The sequence below is a fragment of the Myotis lucifugus genome, unplaced genomic scaffold (assembly GCF_000147115.1).
Source record: "Myotis lucifugus unplaced genomic scaffold, Myoluc2.0 scaffold_67, whole genome shotgun sequence".
NCBI classification, from domain to species: Eukaryota; Metazoa; Chordata; class Mammalia; order Chiroptera; family Vespertilionidae; genus Myotis; species Myotis lucifugus.
The window spans coordinates 4024854-4039572 of record NW_005871115.1 but is presented as its reverse complement, the minus strand read 5'-3'; the positions used below and the strand labels follow the sequence as shown (position 1 = coordinate 4039572).

General features: G+C 37.5%; 1 protein-coding gene across 7 annotated transcripts in view; it reads right to left on the bottom strand.

Moving 5' to 3' along the window:
• The window catches only part of BBX (BBX, HMG-box containing), a 290219-nt gene that overhangs the window by 18524 nt on the left and 256976 nt on the right, over positions 1-14719 (bottom strand). For 6 of the 7 annotated variants that reach the window (XM_006090071.3, XM_014456988.2, XM_023754948.1 and 3 more), the window contains 3 exons: positions 13927-14075; positions 3636-3725; positions 2202-2261 (listed from right to left, as the gene is read on the bottom strand). In XM_006090071.3, coding sequence (XP_006090133.1) covers positions 2202-2261; positions 3636-3725; positions 13927-14075 — 299 coding nt within the window. The remainder of the gene's footprint in view (positions 1-2201; positions 2262-3635; positions 3726-13926; positions 14076-14719) is intronic. The other variant, XM_023754952.1, reaches the window with a different exon arrangement.

Sequence of the window (14719 nt, the reverse complement as noted above, 5' to 3'; positions counted from 1 at the left end):
GGAAATAGAATTTATGTATTAGCACACCTCACCATTTACCCACCCCTAATACATGAGTCACATTCACATTTAGCACCAACACAGACAGTGAATCCTAGTGAGGCTAAACAATCTGTTTTACTGAAACAAGCTCTCTAGTGGTGAATCTGAGACCAGCACCCAGGTCTCCTAATTCCTACCTAATTCATGCTTTCTACCACACTGCACATGTTATGATAACCCATTTTATATGAGGTAGGGTTTTCATTGTTTAAAAACACAAAATATTTAGAGCAGTATCACTAAAAAAATGTATTGTGGTCTTTTTTAAATACTTCTTTTAGATTCCTTATCAGCGCCTTACATTATTTATCAAATCTGTGTAGAATCTATTTTTAATACACAAGAGCTAATATATATCAATTTTGGGATGTCAAAATTTAATTCTGAGAGCAGCACAACAATTCACATTTTGTTTTGCCAGCTTAAGTGCAGAAATGATACTGCCCAGAGGTGGTGATGTGAAGTGACAGGTCAGAAAACAGACATGCTGCTGGCATTTTCTGTAAAAGTAAATGGTATAAAAGCAGTCATGGCCCACGTAACCAGTACCTACCACACAAAAAAATTCCATGTTTACAATAAACTCAAATCTGTATATTTTTTATAAATATCTTTAAAACATAGGTATTTTTAATAAATGATTTAGGCTAAATGAGCATTTTAATGATTCTTTACAGAGAGGAAGGGAGAGAGATGGAGAGCCAGAAACATCGATGAGAGAGAAACATCGATCAGCCGCCTCCTGCACATCTCCCACTGGGGATGTGCCCGCAACCCAGGCACATGCCCCTGACCGGAATCGAACCTGGGACCCTTCAGTCCGCAGGCCGACGCTCCATCCACTGAGCCAAACCGGTTTCGGCAAATTTATATATTTTTTATAAATATCTTTAAAACATAGGTATTTATAATAAATGACTTAGGCTAAATGAGCATTTTAATTTTTTTCTCCTTTTTAGTAAGGAAATGAGAGTGTATTTGGGAATCCAGAGACGTGGGCTACTCATCATTAAGTTCCCTTTTCCAGCCATAAATAAATCAAACAGGTTGAACGGGATGACCTCTAAAATCCCTTCTAGTTTTCAAATGAATCAACTAATTAAGCACTATGAAAATAGTCAGCTCTTTAAAATTATCTACAGTGAAAAAAAGAGAATCAATGGGAAGAAAGGGAGGGTGGCTCCTTAACCATCACAGAAATGAGCATTCACCTGAGGGTCTATATTTAATAGAAATTAGATAATATCACAAATAAATATAATTGTGAGAAATTCTGACATAAAAATCTATACTTAGACCTGTAACATTATACGGTCTTATTATGGCGCCTTTTTTGGGCTATACATAGGCCTCAGAGGCAATCCATCTATATATATAAAAGCCTAAGTGACCGTTACCACGGGAACGAACAGGTGTTATGATGCACACTGACCACCAGAGGGCAGACGCTCAATGCAGAAACTGCCCCCTGGTGGTCAGTGCGCTCTAGCCAACCTCCCACAGCCAGCCAACCTCCCCTGGTCCTTCCCCCAGGCCGGCAAATCTCCCGCGGCCCCCCACCCCCATCCAGCAGACCCCTTCGGAAGGCCCCATCCAGCAGCTGGCAGGCACCGGCTGGCCCGGCCCCAATCAGGACTGGGCGAAACGGTCCTGATAGGCTCTGATCGCTGGCCAGGCCTAGGACCCCACCTGTGAATGAATTTCATGCACCAGGCCTCTAGTTTAAACATATTTACAGGTACTGGGAGGTTGACTAGAAAAAAAGGCCAGGCCAGGAACCATTTCTGCATGCCTGTCCATGCCCAGCCACCAGGACAGCCCCATGCTAGCCCTGTTCTTACTCCCATGAACATCTGCCTGCAACATGACTGCAAAGCTAAGTGTTTTTATTTATGAAAAATCTCATTAATGTGGCTCAAAGGTTATAAATCTCCTTTCGACAAATTAAACTCCATATGACAGATTGCCTGACCCTGAGCAGGGTCAAAAAATACCAGTTTTGATTTGAAAATTTAAAATAACCCAATTATGAACACTTAGGTCTAAGGCTGTTGGTGGAGCCCATATAAATTACACTTTTTAAACATATTAAAATTGTGCCTTTACCAGCACAGATGATCTGAAATGATATAATGAATATTGCTTTTTTTTTTTTTTACCTTCTGTAGGGTGAATGGCATCCAAGAAGAATTGCTTGTTTGACCATTTATCCCCACTTCCTAAAAACAATGACAAAAAGGAAAGTGAAACTCTACTCCCAGTATTGATATATACACTACAAAAACAAGACAATATACAAAATAATTTAAATAAAAAGCATTATCACACAAATAAAGCAGAATTTCATTTCAACTATTTAATTCTCAACTAAAATAATTAGGCTATACAGGAAATGTATTAAATAAAAATAAACAAATTTACCTTTTATGAAATACATTGTTGGTAAATTCTATGACTTTAATCAAGAAAATCTGAAGACCAGTTAAGAGGGAATGATGCAAGCTCACATTTACCTAAAGAGTGACGTTTCTCCACTGGAAGCAGAGAAAAATAACACATACAAAACAAAACTACACGACTGAAGTGGAGGTGAAAATCAAACCCAAATTAAGTAAAAGGTTACATACAGGAGCACACAGGCACATGTGTCTGCACATGGAGGACAGCTGCATATGAAGCCTCCCCCAGCAACAGGAAAGGCTTCCCATCTGGCCATGCAAAGGAGATGCAAATGGGCACCGGATGAGAAGGCCCATGGTAGTCACGACACTAGCATGCGGGGAAGATGCTAAAGAGAGCCTGACTCTCAGGACACACGGCCGAATTGAACGAAATGGAGAGATTTATCTTTCCTGTGAAAGAAGAGTGGGAGTCCTGAACTGTGAGAAGAAAATAAAAACAAAAAAACCTTCAGATGAGCCCTGACGAGGCTCAAAGGCCCATCAAGATTGCAACACTGACACAGAGGTTCAGAGTAAAGGAGGGGAGAGTGCAATACATCTCTAGTGCCCTCTGGAAATAAAAGTTACGGAACTGAAGGAGGTAGAAAGAAGAGTTGGGCAAATGATGAAGTACATAGTTTGGTGGGGGGGAGGCGGGGAAAGGAGGTTATGACTTAGGAGTGAAATAATCCTCGACAAGAATCCTTAAGTGTCAGAGAAAATAAAGAAATCATGGGACTTTCACATGAAACTAGTACGGTTTCAGGAGGAAAATGTGGTCCTGGTATGAAGGCTGCTGAACATGAGAAAAAAGAGAGTAGTCAAAAAAAAAAAAAAAGTGGATAAGGGTTCAAGAAAACTAAATTACAAAATGCACCAAAATATAGATGAGAAAAAGCAATTTTAGGTTTCATATGGAACTCTGAAAATAGAGACAAATACGGGATTTGAGTAGAAATCCAAGTGAAGGAGCTCTCTTTGCAATTAGCTGCAGAATCTAGAGATAATGAATATGCCTGCATCAGGAGCTGATGACAGTGAAGCAAGCCAAGGGGAGGCCAAGGCGAAGCCAGTGCGCGAAGCAATGCTCAAAGATGAATTCGCAATGGAGGTGGCCAAGACACCTTAATGGAGGATGGAAGGCACCAATACCTTTTTCTGGAACATTAGGCTTCTCCTTTTTGTGCTTATATTTGCTGACAATTTTGTGGAATAAGTTCTTTTTCTGAGACTGGAAAGAACCTATAGACAATATTAATATAAATATATTTTAAATTCACAATGTTCCATAAAACAATGCCGTGTGTTTCTAAATAATTACACCCTCCTCCCACGTGTGAAATAAGCGAATTGAGTCATAAGAAATGTCACCTTGAGTTGTTACTCATTTAACTAGTGCTCAGCCTCCTTTTTTAGGGGGCTGAGCACTATAAAACCCAGTGAGGTTTTCCTTCAAATGTATTGGGCAGAAGCCTCCATTAGGGCTAAGACTCTCTCAGCAGAAATAAAGAGATTTCGTGACTAGAGACAGGCCACAACTAATAACAGCAGAGTAGCTGCCATCTGTAACAAAGAAAAGATTTTACTTTCGATTCCCAAATACCGCGAAGAAAAGGACTTGCATGGGCATTCATCTCTCCTAAGAAACTGATTTTCACAAGGACAACACTTTCAAGACAACGGTTGGCCTGATAGCATTACATAACTTTCTAGCCTCTTCTGAGGATATTCTAGGAAGAAAAAAAGTGATTTGAAAACAGAAAGATTTATTTGCCAAAAAATCTTTTTTCTGGTGCAGAGAGAAGCCTCAGATCGTAACTTAGTTTTCTCAGATAGAAAAAATTGAAGGCCATTTTTTAATCACCATTCAGAAATGCCAACAAGAGCACTGACCTGCCCAAAGTAGGTTATTTCTATACTGTGATATTCCTATTTTGAAATTGACTTCATCGTTTAAATAAGTCTGCTTCCTCATCTTCAAATGGTAATAATAATAGTGTCTCATTCACAGGCTTGATGTGAGGATTAAAAAAGTTCGGAAGCTCTATAAACTGCCCCTGCGGCACCTATCCACCTAACAGCACCTGCAACCACACGCTTTGCCTTACAGAGGCAAACTAGGCTCCTGTCTTAAATGTACAATTCAGTGGTTTTTATATTCACAGATATTTGCAACCATCATCATTTTGGAATATTTTTATCACCTCAAAAATAAATCCCATATCCCTTAGCTATCACCCCTCCCTATAACTGCATTCCCTCTATCCCTAAGCAATCACTAATCTACTTTCTCTCTAAATATATGAACATTCACATACAAGCTTTTGTGTTCGTTTTTTTTTTTTGACATAAACCTAGGAGTGGAGCTGCTAGGTTATAGTGTAACTGTATGTTTAACCTTTTGAGGAACTGTCAGACTGTCTCACAGCCTCATTTACACTTATTACACTCCACTAACACTTGTCTTTTTCATTATTAAATCCATCTCAAGGATGTGAAGTGGTATCTCGCTCACTGTGGTTTTGATTCGCATTTTCCTGACAACTAATGACGTTAAGCATTTTTTCATGTGCTTACTGGCATGTGTATACCTTCTGTAGGGAAACAGCTATTCAAATAGCTTGCCCATTTTTAAATTAACTGTCTTCTTGAGTTGTGTGCGTTTTTCATATGCTCTGTGGAATGTTTTCTCACTTTCTTACTAGTGTCCTTTGAGGCACAAATTCTAAATTCTGATACAATCAAATTATCTATTTTTGTCTTTTGTTGCTTGAGTTTTTGGTATCATAGCAAAGGATCCATTGACAAATCTGAGATCACTAAGATTGACCCCTATGTTTCCTTTGAAAAGATTTATAGATTTAGCTCATATGGTTAGGTCTTAGATCCATTTTGAATTAGTTTTTATATATTGTGTGAAGTGAATAAGGGCCCAATTTCGTTCTTTGGAATGTGGATATCTAGTTGCCCCAGCACTATTTTTTGAAAAGACTACTCTTTTTCCATTGAACAGTCATGGCATCCTAGTGGAAGATCTGTTGACCAATGATATATAGGTTTATTTCTAGACCCTCAATTCTATTCCATTGACCTATATGTCTATCTACCATACTGTCTTACTTCCTTTTTTTATAGCCAGTTGTGAAATTGAGAAGATTTTCCTGGCTATTCTGAATCCCTTGAAATTCCAAATTAACTTTAGGATCACTTGTCAGTATCTACAAAAGAAGTAAACTAGGATTCTAAGAGGGACTGGGCTAAATCTGTAGGTCAATTTGAGAGAATGTTTCCATCTTAACAATATTAAGTCTTCTGATCCATGAACCTGGGATGTTCTTCCATTTAATCATCTTTCTTTACACAATGTTTTGTAGTTTTCAATATGTTGCATGTCTAAGTACTTTATTCTTTTTTATACTATTGTAAATGGAATTGTTTTCCCTAAGTTCATTTTGGGATTGTTCATTGCAAGTGATTAAGAATACACCTGATTTTTGTATAATGATCTTGCATCCCATAACCCTGCTGAACTCATTTTTTAGTGGAATCTAAGTTTTCGAGTGGAGTCCTTAAGTGTTCTATATAAAAGTTTATGTCATCTGCAAACAGATAGTTTTACTTCTTCCTTTCCATAATCTGGATGCCTTTTATTCTTTTTCTTGCCTAGTTGTCTTGGCTAGAACTTTTATTACAATGTTGAATAGAAGTAGTGAGAATGGACAGGCTTGATGTTAGCTGTGGGGTTTTGTAGAATGCCCTTTATCAGGCTGACAAAGCTCGTTACACTGAGTCTGATGAGCGTTGTTGTGAAAAGGGATTGGATTTTGTCAAATATTTTTTTTACATCTACTGAGATGATCATGTGCTTTTAAAAAATATTTGATGTTGCCGAAACCGGTTTGGCTCAGTGGATAGAGCGTCGGCCTGCGGACTGAGGGGTCCTGGGTTCGATTCCGGTCAAGGGCATGTACCTGGGTTGCGGGCACATCCCCAGTGGGAGGTGTGCGGGAGGCAGCTGATCGATGTTTCTCTCTCATCGACGTTTCTAACTCTATCCCTCTCCCTTCCTCTCTGTAAAAAATCAATAAAATATATTTAAAAAAAAATATTTGATGTTGTTGTTCTATGGATGTGATAAATTAATTGAATTCTGAATGTTAAACCAACCCTGCATTGCTGGGGTAAAATCCCAGTTAGCCATGGTTATAATTCTTCTTAATATATGCTAGTTTTTGGTGTGCTAGTTTTGTTGTTAAAGATTTTTGTGTCCATATCTGTTAGAGATACCAGTCTGCAGTTCTTTCTTGTTTACTTTTGACAGTAGGGTAACATTGGCATCACAGAATGAGTTGAGAAGTGTTCCCTCCTCTTCTAATTTTTGAACAAGTTTGTGAAAAATTGGTATTGGTTCTTCTTTAGATGTTTGGTAGAGTTCACTGGTAAAACCATCCTGGCCTGGGCTTTTTTTTTTCTGGATAGATTTTTGATTACTAAATTCAATCTCTTTATTAGTTATAGGTTTATTCATATTGCCTTTTTTTTCTTAAGTCAGTTTCAGTAGTTCGTGTCTCCCTAGAAATTATCCATTTCATGTAAATTATCTAATTTATTGGCATATAATTGTTCACAGTATTCCTTTGAGTTTTCTCTTTTTTTCTTGGTCAGTCTAGCTAAATGATTCTCAAATTCGTTGTTCTTTCTAAAGAACCAGCTATTGGTTCCATTGGTTCTTTTCTTTAATTAACTTCACTCATTAATTTCCTCTCTTATCTTTATTATTTCCATTCATCTTCTTCTTTTAGGTTTAGTTTGCTCTTCTTTTTATATTGTCTCAAGGTAGATTAGGTTATTGATTTGAAATCTTTCTTAATATATGCATTTATGGCTATAAACTTATCTCTAAGCATTACTTTAACAGCAGTGGTTCTCAACCTTCCTAATGCCGCGACCCTTTAATACAGTTCCTTATGTTGTGGTGACCCCCAACCATAAAATTATTTTCGTTGCTACTTCATAACTATAATTTTGCTACTGTTATGAATCATAATGTAAATATCTGATATGCAGGATGTATTTTCATTGTTACAAATTGAACATAATTAAAGCATAGTGATTAATCACAAAAACAATATGTAATTATATATGTGTTTTTCGATTGTCTTAGGCGCCCCCTGTGAAAGGGTCGTTTGACCCCCAAAGGGGTCGCGACCTACAAGTTGAGAACCGCTGCTTTAACAGTATCCCATAAGTTTTGGTATGTTGTTTTCCTTTTTATTCATGTCAAAGTTTCTGATTTCCCTATTAATTTCTTAGTTTCTTCTTTGGTAATTAACTTATTGGTTATTTAGAGTTGTTTAATTTCCACATATTTGTGAGTGTCCACATTTTTTCCTTGCTGTTGAATTTTAATTCCATTCCACTATGGTCAGAGGCATGATTTGAATTATTTTAATCCTTTTAATAAAAATGTGTTTGTTTTATGGCCCAGTATATGTTGCATTCTAGAGGCAATTCCATTGAGAAGAATGTATATTCTGCTATTGTTGGGTGAAGTGTTCTATATACACAGAGAGAACTGGTATATAGAATTATTTTCCTTCCTTGTTGATCATTTGCCTAGTTGTTCTATCAAACCTATTCTTTTTTTCATAGCACTTCTAACCTTCTAATATGTCATATACTTTGCTTATTGTTTAGGCTCGTTTATCGCCTGGTAACTACACCATAATGTAACATCCATGGCAGGAGGGTCCTTTGTTTTCTATCACAAATATATTCTACAGATATATGCCTAGAATGGCGCTTAGCACACAACTCATTCTCAATTATATTTGTTACATCAACGAATAAATAAAGCTCTTAAGTCACTGCTTGGCACAAAGTAAGAATTGAAGACATGACAGTTGTTGCTATTATTACTAATAACATAAAGTTGTGCAGGTGCTTTTTGATGACTACACCAAACCATCCTTCTAAGCCATCCTTCTAAATAACCAATTAGCAAATACTTCTGAATTGGCTGATGGTGGTTTAAAATAGAAACAAAAATTTTCCTCTTATTGGTTTTTGTTTCCCAGGAATAGTGAGCAACAATGAAAAATAAATAAATTTAACAAATACAAAGAAAATATATCATGTGTACACACTGCACTAATTAGTACAGATATTCTCGATAGTCCATTTACAGTCACCGCCTCAATGTATTTTATACAACCAAGAGACTTTAGGTTAGTGTACCTGAATAATAGATACATGGGTAATCATAGCAAACAGAATTAGAAAAAAGAAGAAAAACCATTTTGAGACTTCTTAGGACTATAAGGATCCTAGTGATTTACCTGCAGGAAGATAATTTAACAATGATAAGGAATTGGCTCACAGGGAGAATGATTTTTATATTCATCAGTGTGCATTTGTGTGAGGATAATGGGATAAGACAGTAATTCACAAAGGAAACTGATGTGACCTATGGAATGGGTTACGATAAAGAAGAAAAGGATACATATTTTCAGATCCAGCCTTACTCAGAGAAATCTAAAAAGTACAATTTAAGGACAAAGCTAAAGATGGAGCTTGTCAATTTTAACATGGAAAAACTACAACCGGAGTGGTGCGGCACACAGATGACCCACTGTAAACTTTTATTTTTAAACTTCCTCGCTCTTAGCCATCCCAGACCATAGCTATAAAACAAATCTAAGTAAAGGACAACTTCAGTTAAAAAAAGAAAGTCACAAACTTGAATAAGTAATTAGAAAGCAGCAATGTTAGAGTCAAGAAATGAACAACTTGATTTCTGCCCACCAGTATGGTACATATGTTTGATATTTTGCCTCAAGAAGATAAAGTCAAACTTTGTAACAAATAGCAAATATACAGAAATTTACCACTATTTCCCCCTTTAATTATTAACGTTGAGACTCCATGCAGGAAAATGAGGGTAGGAAATGAAAAGCGGAGAAAAGACTTTTGAAGGAATTATTCAGAAAACAAAGAATCAGCAACTGTCATTCACTAAATCACCCCCTCAAGTTTCCCTCCCATCTCTGTCCCTCCTCTTCCTACCACATTTCTTTTTTTTCTCACTGTATTCCCCCATTCAATCTTGGCTGCCACAATCAGACAGACAGAAAGCGCGAGGACCCTTTTTTCTTGCATCTGCCTACCACATTTCTTAAGAGAGTTTTTGCATCAGCCTTCACATCCTTATGACAAAGTCACTTTTTGCTGGCATGTAAACTAGCTTAGGACTCTATTCAAACTTTTGGGCAGGATGGCCTGTATTTGAAGGTATCAATCTCTCCTTTGCATGCCAACTTCACAGCTGGGTAGAAAATAGCAGACACAAAGAATCTGAGAGGATAAGAGGGTGCCATAGAGACATTGACAATAATAACCTTCCCAGACATTAATGTTGTTCATGGTTTGCTGAAAAAGAGACATTTTGGGGGTGAGACACTGTAGTGACACAAGAGCCAGCTCAGAACTAGCCTGGTGTGATCATTCTTCAAGGTCAGCAGGTGAGGTGAATTAAGTGAACCTTACTCTCTGTCACAGGAAACAAATTTTAGGCCAAACTCAAAGGGTGGTGACTTCTGCCCAGATTCTAGTTTCATGTTTTCAAGCTATAAGAAGAGCAGATTTTTAATTCTAAAACTAGGTTGTCGTTTTTGTAATGAACACTTAAGCAATGAATAACCTATGAAACAATAATTTGTGATAATTTATAGCAAAGTGCCCCCAGCTACTGGTCACATGGATCTGTAGACTTGAATAAGTTTGAGTAAAGCAGCCATAATCGAGTTAGAATTCACTGAGGGGAACTGAACCACCTCATTGGGCTAGACAACCCCTGCCCTGTTAAGAAACTCAGGATTATATTAGGTATATCGTCGATACCTGCAAATGTGCTGTCACCATGTTCCTGAAAATATTTGGTGGCAATGAAGACTCTGAAACAGTTATAGGACAAAATACAGAGTTCTGCCCAACCTGGAAGCTGTAACTTGTTGGTAGGAAAGGCTGGCCTGGCTAAAACAGGTCTGAGTTCTTTAACCCTGACAGTATCCTCAGATTGGCTCCTTTCTAAACAGGGGATTCTATCCTCAACCTTTAATTTTTATAAATCTGCTCCTTATATTAAAATCTCAAATGCTTAACCACTTGAAATTCCAATCCACAAGTGTGAATTGGAAAAACATGAGAAAGACCAACAGTATGTCTGATGAGCTAAGAAACAGTATGTGAGAAGACAGAAGAGATAAAAGAAGGAAAGTGAAGTCAAGGGTCACACTGGGCCATGATTTAAACACTCTAAATTGAACTCAATTAACTTTTTCTCCATGACCCTATGTCATTTGAAAATTACTTATTTTGCAGAGCACTCTTGACTTCTGACACTTCTGTAAAAAGTGCTTCATACATTAACAGTATACTTAAAATAATGTGTCAAAAGAAATCCTTTGAGAGGTTACAATTAAATTTAGACTTATAATTTAAAGCTTTCATTAGAATATATACACGTGACTATGAGACAGAAACCAGAAAACATGCAGGAATGGGCTGCTTCAGCTGAACCGCACCAAGCCAGGCAGATTATAATTTGCTCTTAGAAGCAAAAGGAAATTCTATTCCTAAGTCACTGTGCTCTGCCTAGTATAACATACCCTGAGCCCTGCTGGAGAAGGTGACATTTCGCTATTTTCATTCTTTTTTTGTTTTAGAGTTTCTGATAAGACCTATTATACAGACATAAGTGACAGCGCAGAGAGAGTGGAGGGGACGGTGAGAAAAGGGAAGAGACTACTTGGATATACAGATATAAACAAGGAGACACTGGGAAAACAGAAGTGCAGACCCAAGCAGGTACTATGATTCTGAGTTGTATAACTATATAAATGTACCCACAATCATTTCCTCTAGAAATTACGTTTCAGAAAAATTCTACACAATTCCTATAACCTGGAGTAGCTAAATAAGTACCTACTATGAGGCAGAAAGAAAAATATAATGAATGTTAAGTGATAACAAATGTAGAGAAAATAAAATATAGACAAATGGTGAATTGTTGGAAGAATGAGGTTTCCTATGAAGACATGCTCTTACTCATGCACTAATGACCTCATACCCAAGTTTCTGCTTTGAGGATTCATTAAGAAAAGGTGCAAAGGATCTAGAGTTTAAGAAAACAATCTCTTTTCTCCTCTAAAGATCAGGCAATTACAGCACAGCTGGTATGATAATTTCATTAATAAGTTGTAGATAGTACATTGGTGCTGCTAATGCCAAATTTTAATCAGTCACAAATACCATAATAAAACAGAGAATCAATTATTTAATTTCTGCTTTATTATAATTGCATTTTTTCTCCATGAGTTGTTATGCAGAGCAAGATCTTAAAAGACTTCCCAGCTACATAATTACTAATATTCTGTGTAAGACCAGTGACTTTGTGGTTTAATAGAAGAGTTAAAAAATGATGTTGTATGAAGTATAATCCAAACCTCTAAAAAGCTATTTCACATAAAAAGAAATACTGTTAATCTTAGTTGGGAGAGAAAAAACACACAACAGACAAGTAAGAGAAGGTTGCAAGAAAACAGATCTTAACTTCAGGGAAAAATAAATCTATTGTTACATTTCCTGATAGGTAATCGGCCATCTTCAGAGTTCTAAAATTAATGTCTCAAACCACAACAAGCAGAGGAAGAGAGTTCATCCTGCACATCAATCAATTAAGTTCCACTTTATCCGCTTGTAAGATATTTATTTATCAGCGACTTTAGATCCAAGAATTATGGGAGCTCAAGATACCTGGCATCTTTGGACTCATGGACTACTGTGCCTATTCCTAAATCTCTAGAGCACAAAGACTGTTGTTGCATTGACAATCTATCATTACAGTGCTCAGCTGCTTACCTGTCAACAAGGCTACTTGATTTCTTTCCTACCTATCTTGGAATATCGTGATACATCCCTATTTTATTTTCCCAGAAGAGCAAACTTGGTGATGCAACATTTCTTTTTGAGTTCTTTATCCACTAGACTTTGTTTTTATAAACCACAGAGGAAAACTAAGCTAAACTCTCTTTTATGTTCCTCTGTGCCTTTAATCATGAAGGGAGAATTTTCTTCAGCCTTTCAGAGCCATTTTAAGATACAGATCTCAAAGAGATCCTCCTCAGTTATATAAATACCAGCACAAAGGGGTTTTAGGTACCAAGGGATAGAGGTTCAGATTTCTTCAGAGAAGAAACCATAATCTTCTCTAGACATACACCTTATAAATCCTTTCAAAAACCATGGAATTGTATTGCCTCCTTAATTTATCTTTGATCATTATCATGATTGCAAAAATTTAGTAAGATTTACATAAAGATATATATCCATCTATCCATCTGAAATCCACAAAAGAAGGGAATTAACTGAATTTGAAAAAAGCAGGCAACAGGCAGCCACTTCTGCAGGGTGATTACAGGAACTCTTCCATCAAACCCTGCTCGGAATCTGATCCTGAAAGCAACACGGCCCAGCCACGCCAGGTCTTCATCCCTCCATTCACGGTCTTACAGAGCTAACTGAATGAAGTCTCACATCCGTGTGGAAAAACAGAGGTACGTTTCCCCACCAATCTTTAGCTCTAAAGTAATGTTAGAAGACATGTTTCTCAAGCTGAGCAACACTGTCATTTTGGGTAGGACAATCCTTCTTTGTGCGTGAATATCCCTGGCAGGTTAGGATGTTTAGAACCTGAGCCCCTGCCCAAATATAACAGTGGTCCTAGGTGTTGAGACCACTGAGAACGCCCACATTCTTCAAAGGCCCCTTTTGAACTACAATGTCGCCTTTGATGAATGCTGACATCCACTCACGTTGTGATAATTTTTAAAGCTTCCCTGATATACATAGGGGAGAATCTGATGGTCTTGAAAACATGCTGAACAAAGCATTTTTCTAAATTTAACAAAACAAATAAAAAATATCACCAGAGTATTACAGGGAATTTTTTTTTTTACAGGGAATTTTATTTTCATTGGTTCATACTGCCAGTAAAGAATGAAGTCTGCTTATTAAGCAAATGGAATGATTTCATAGTCTCACAGTCCAACTTGTTGCAAACACAGGGAACAGAAGACTTAGACTCAGCAGCTTTTTGCTCAAGAAAAGTTCTGCCTTTCCAAATTAGAATTCTGGAGAGCAGAAAGTCAAAGACCACATGGAACACTTTCAAAAACCTACACACCTGTAAGGGCCAATGTATAGGCAGAGAGGCCAAAGAACAGAGGCTGAGGAGAAGTAGGAAGGGAAGAAGGGAGGTAGGAACCAAGATAATCGCTACCGCCTCAACCAAGGTGCAGTTACATCTAAGGGGACCTGCAGCAGCTCAGAAGAGGGTTCAGGGAGATTCTGACTACAATGCAGGAAGGCAGAGCACACATCTAACCTTTGCTGGTTTTAGTCGGTTCTGAGGACATGCTTCCAGTCTTCTTCTTTTTTCTTGGGATAGGTACACATTTCCGGTCAAATGTAACAGGACTATATTGAGGGAGGCTGTTGAATTTTTTTTCAAATTCTTCATCCAGCTTTGCTGAGCTAATAAAAGAGAAGAGATATAATGACTTGGCACATGATATCAATATTTAAACAGAAAACAGTACAATATGTATTTTAAGGTATTTCTTTTGTAAACAGGGTGCCTGAGAATTGGTAATAAATTCTATGCAAGGAAAAAAAAACACGTTTTCAGAAAAGCTTGAAAAGATTTAGCAACACAGTTTTCTTGGTAAACTCACAGGACAGGTTATCATATTATCTTGGAAAAGCTGAAACATTATTTAAAATATCGAATATTTTTGAAGTGGAGAATTTGCCATTCTCTCCATTGGCATGGGGAGTTTTCATTAAGTTCAATACAAAGCATATTCCATCCAGACAAGCATCTCATTCTAAAGATTCATATATATATACCTATATTAGGAAGCTTTTTGGTAATATGGTATATTGGTTAATTTTGTAAGACTTTTATTTAAAACTAGTAGCCCTGCGCATGAATCTATGCGCCGCCCTCCTGTAGCTCTCCGCCCGCTGCTCTCCTGTAGCTCCCCCCAACCCCCTTCCATAGCTTGTTGCCTTGCCCTCTCCTGTAGCTCTCCACCTCTCACTTGCTTGCTGCCCTGCCCCATCCTGTAGCTCTCTGCCACCTGCTTGTAGCCAGTAGGTTGATGCTGTCCTCCTGT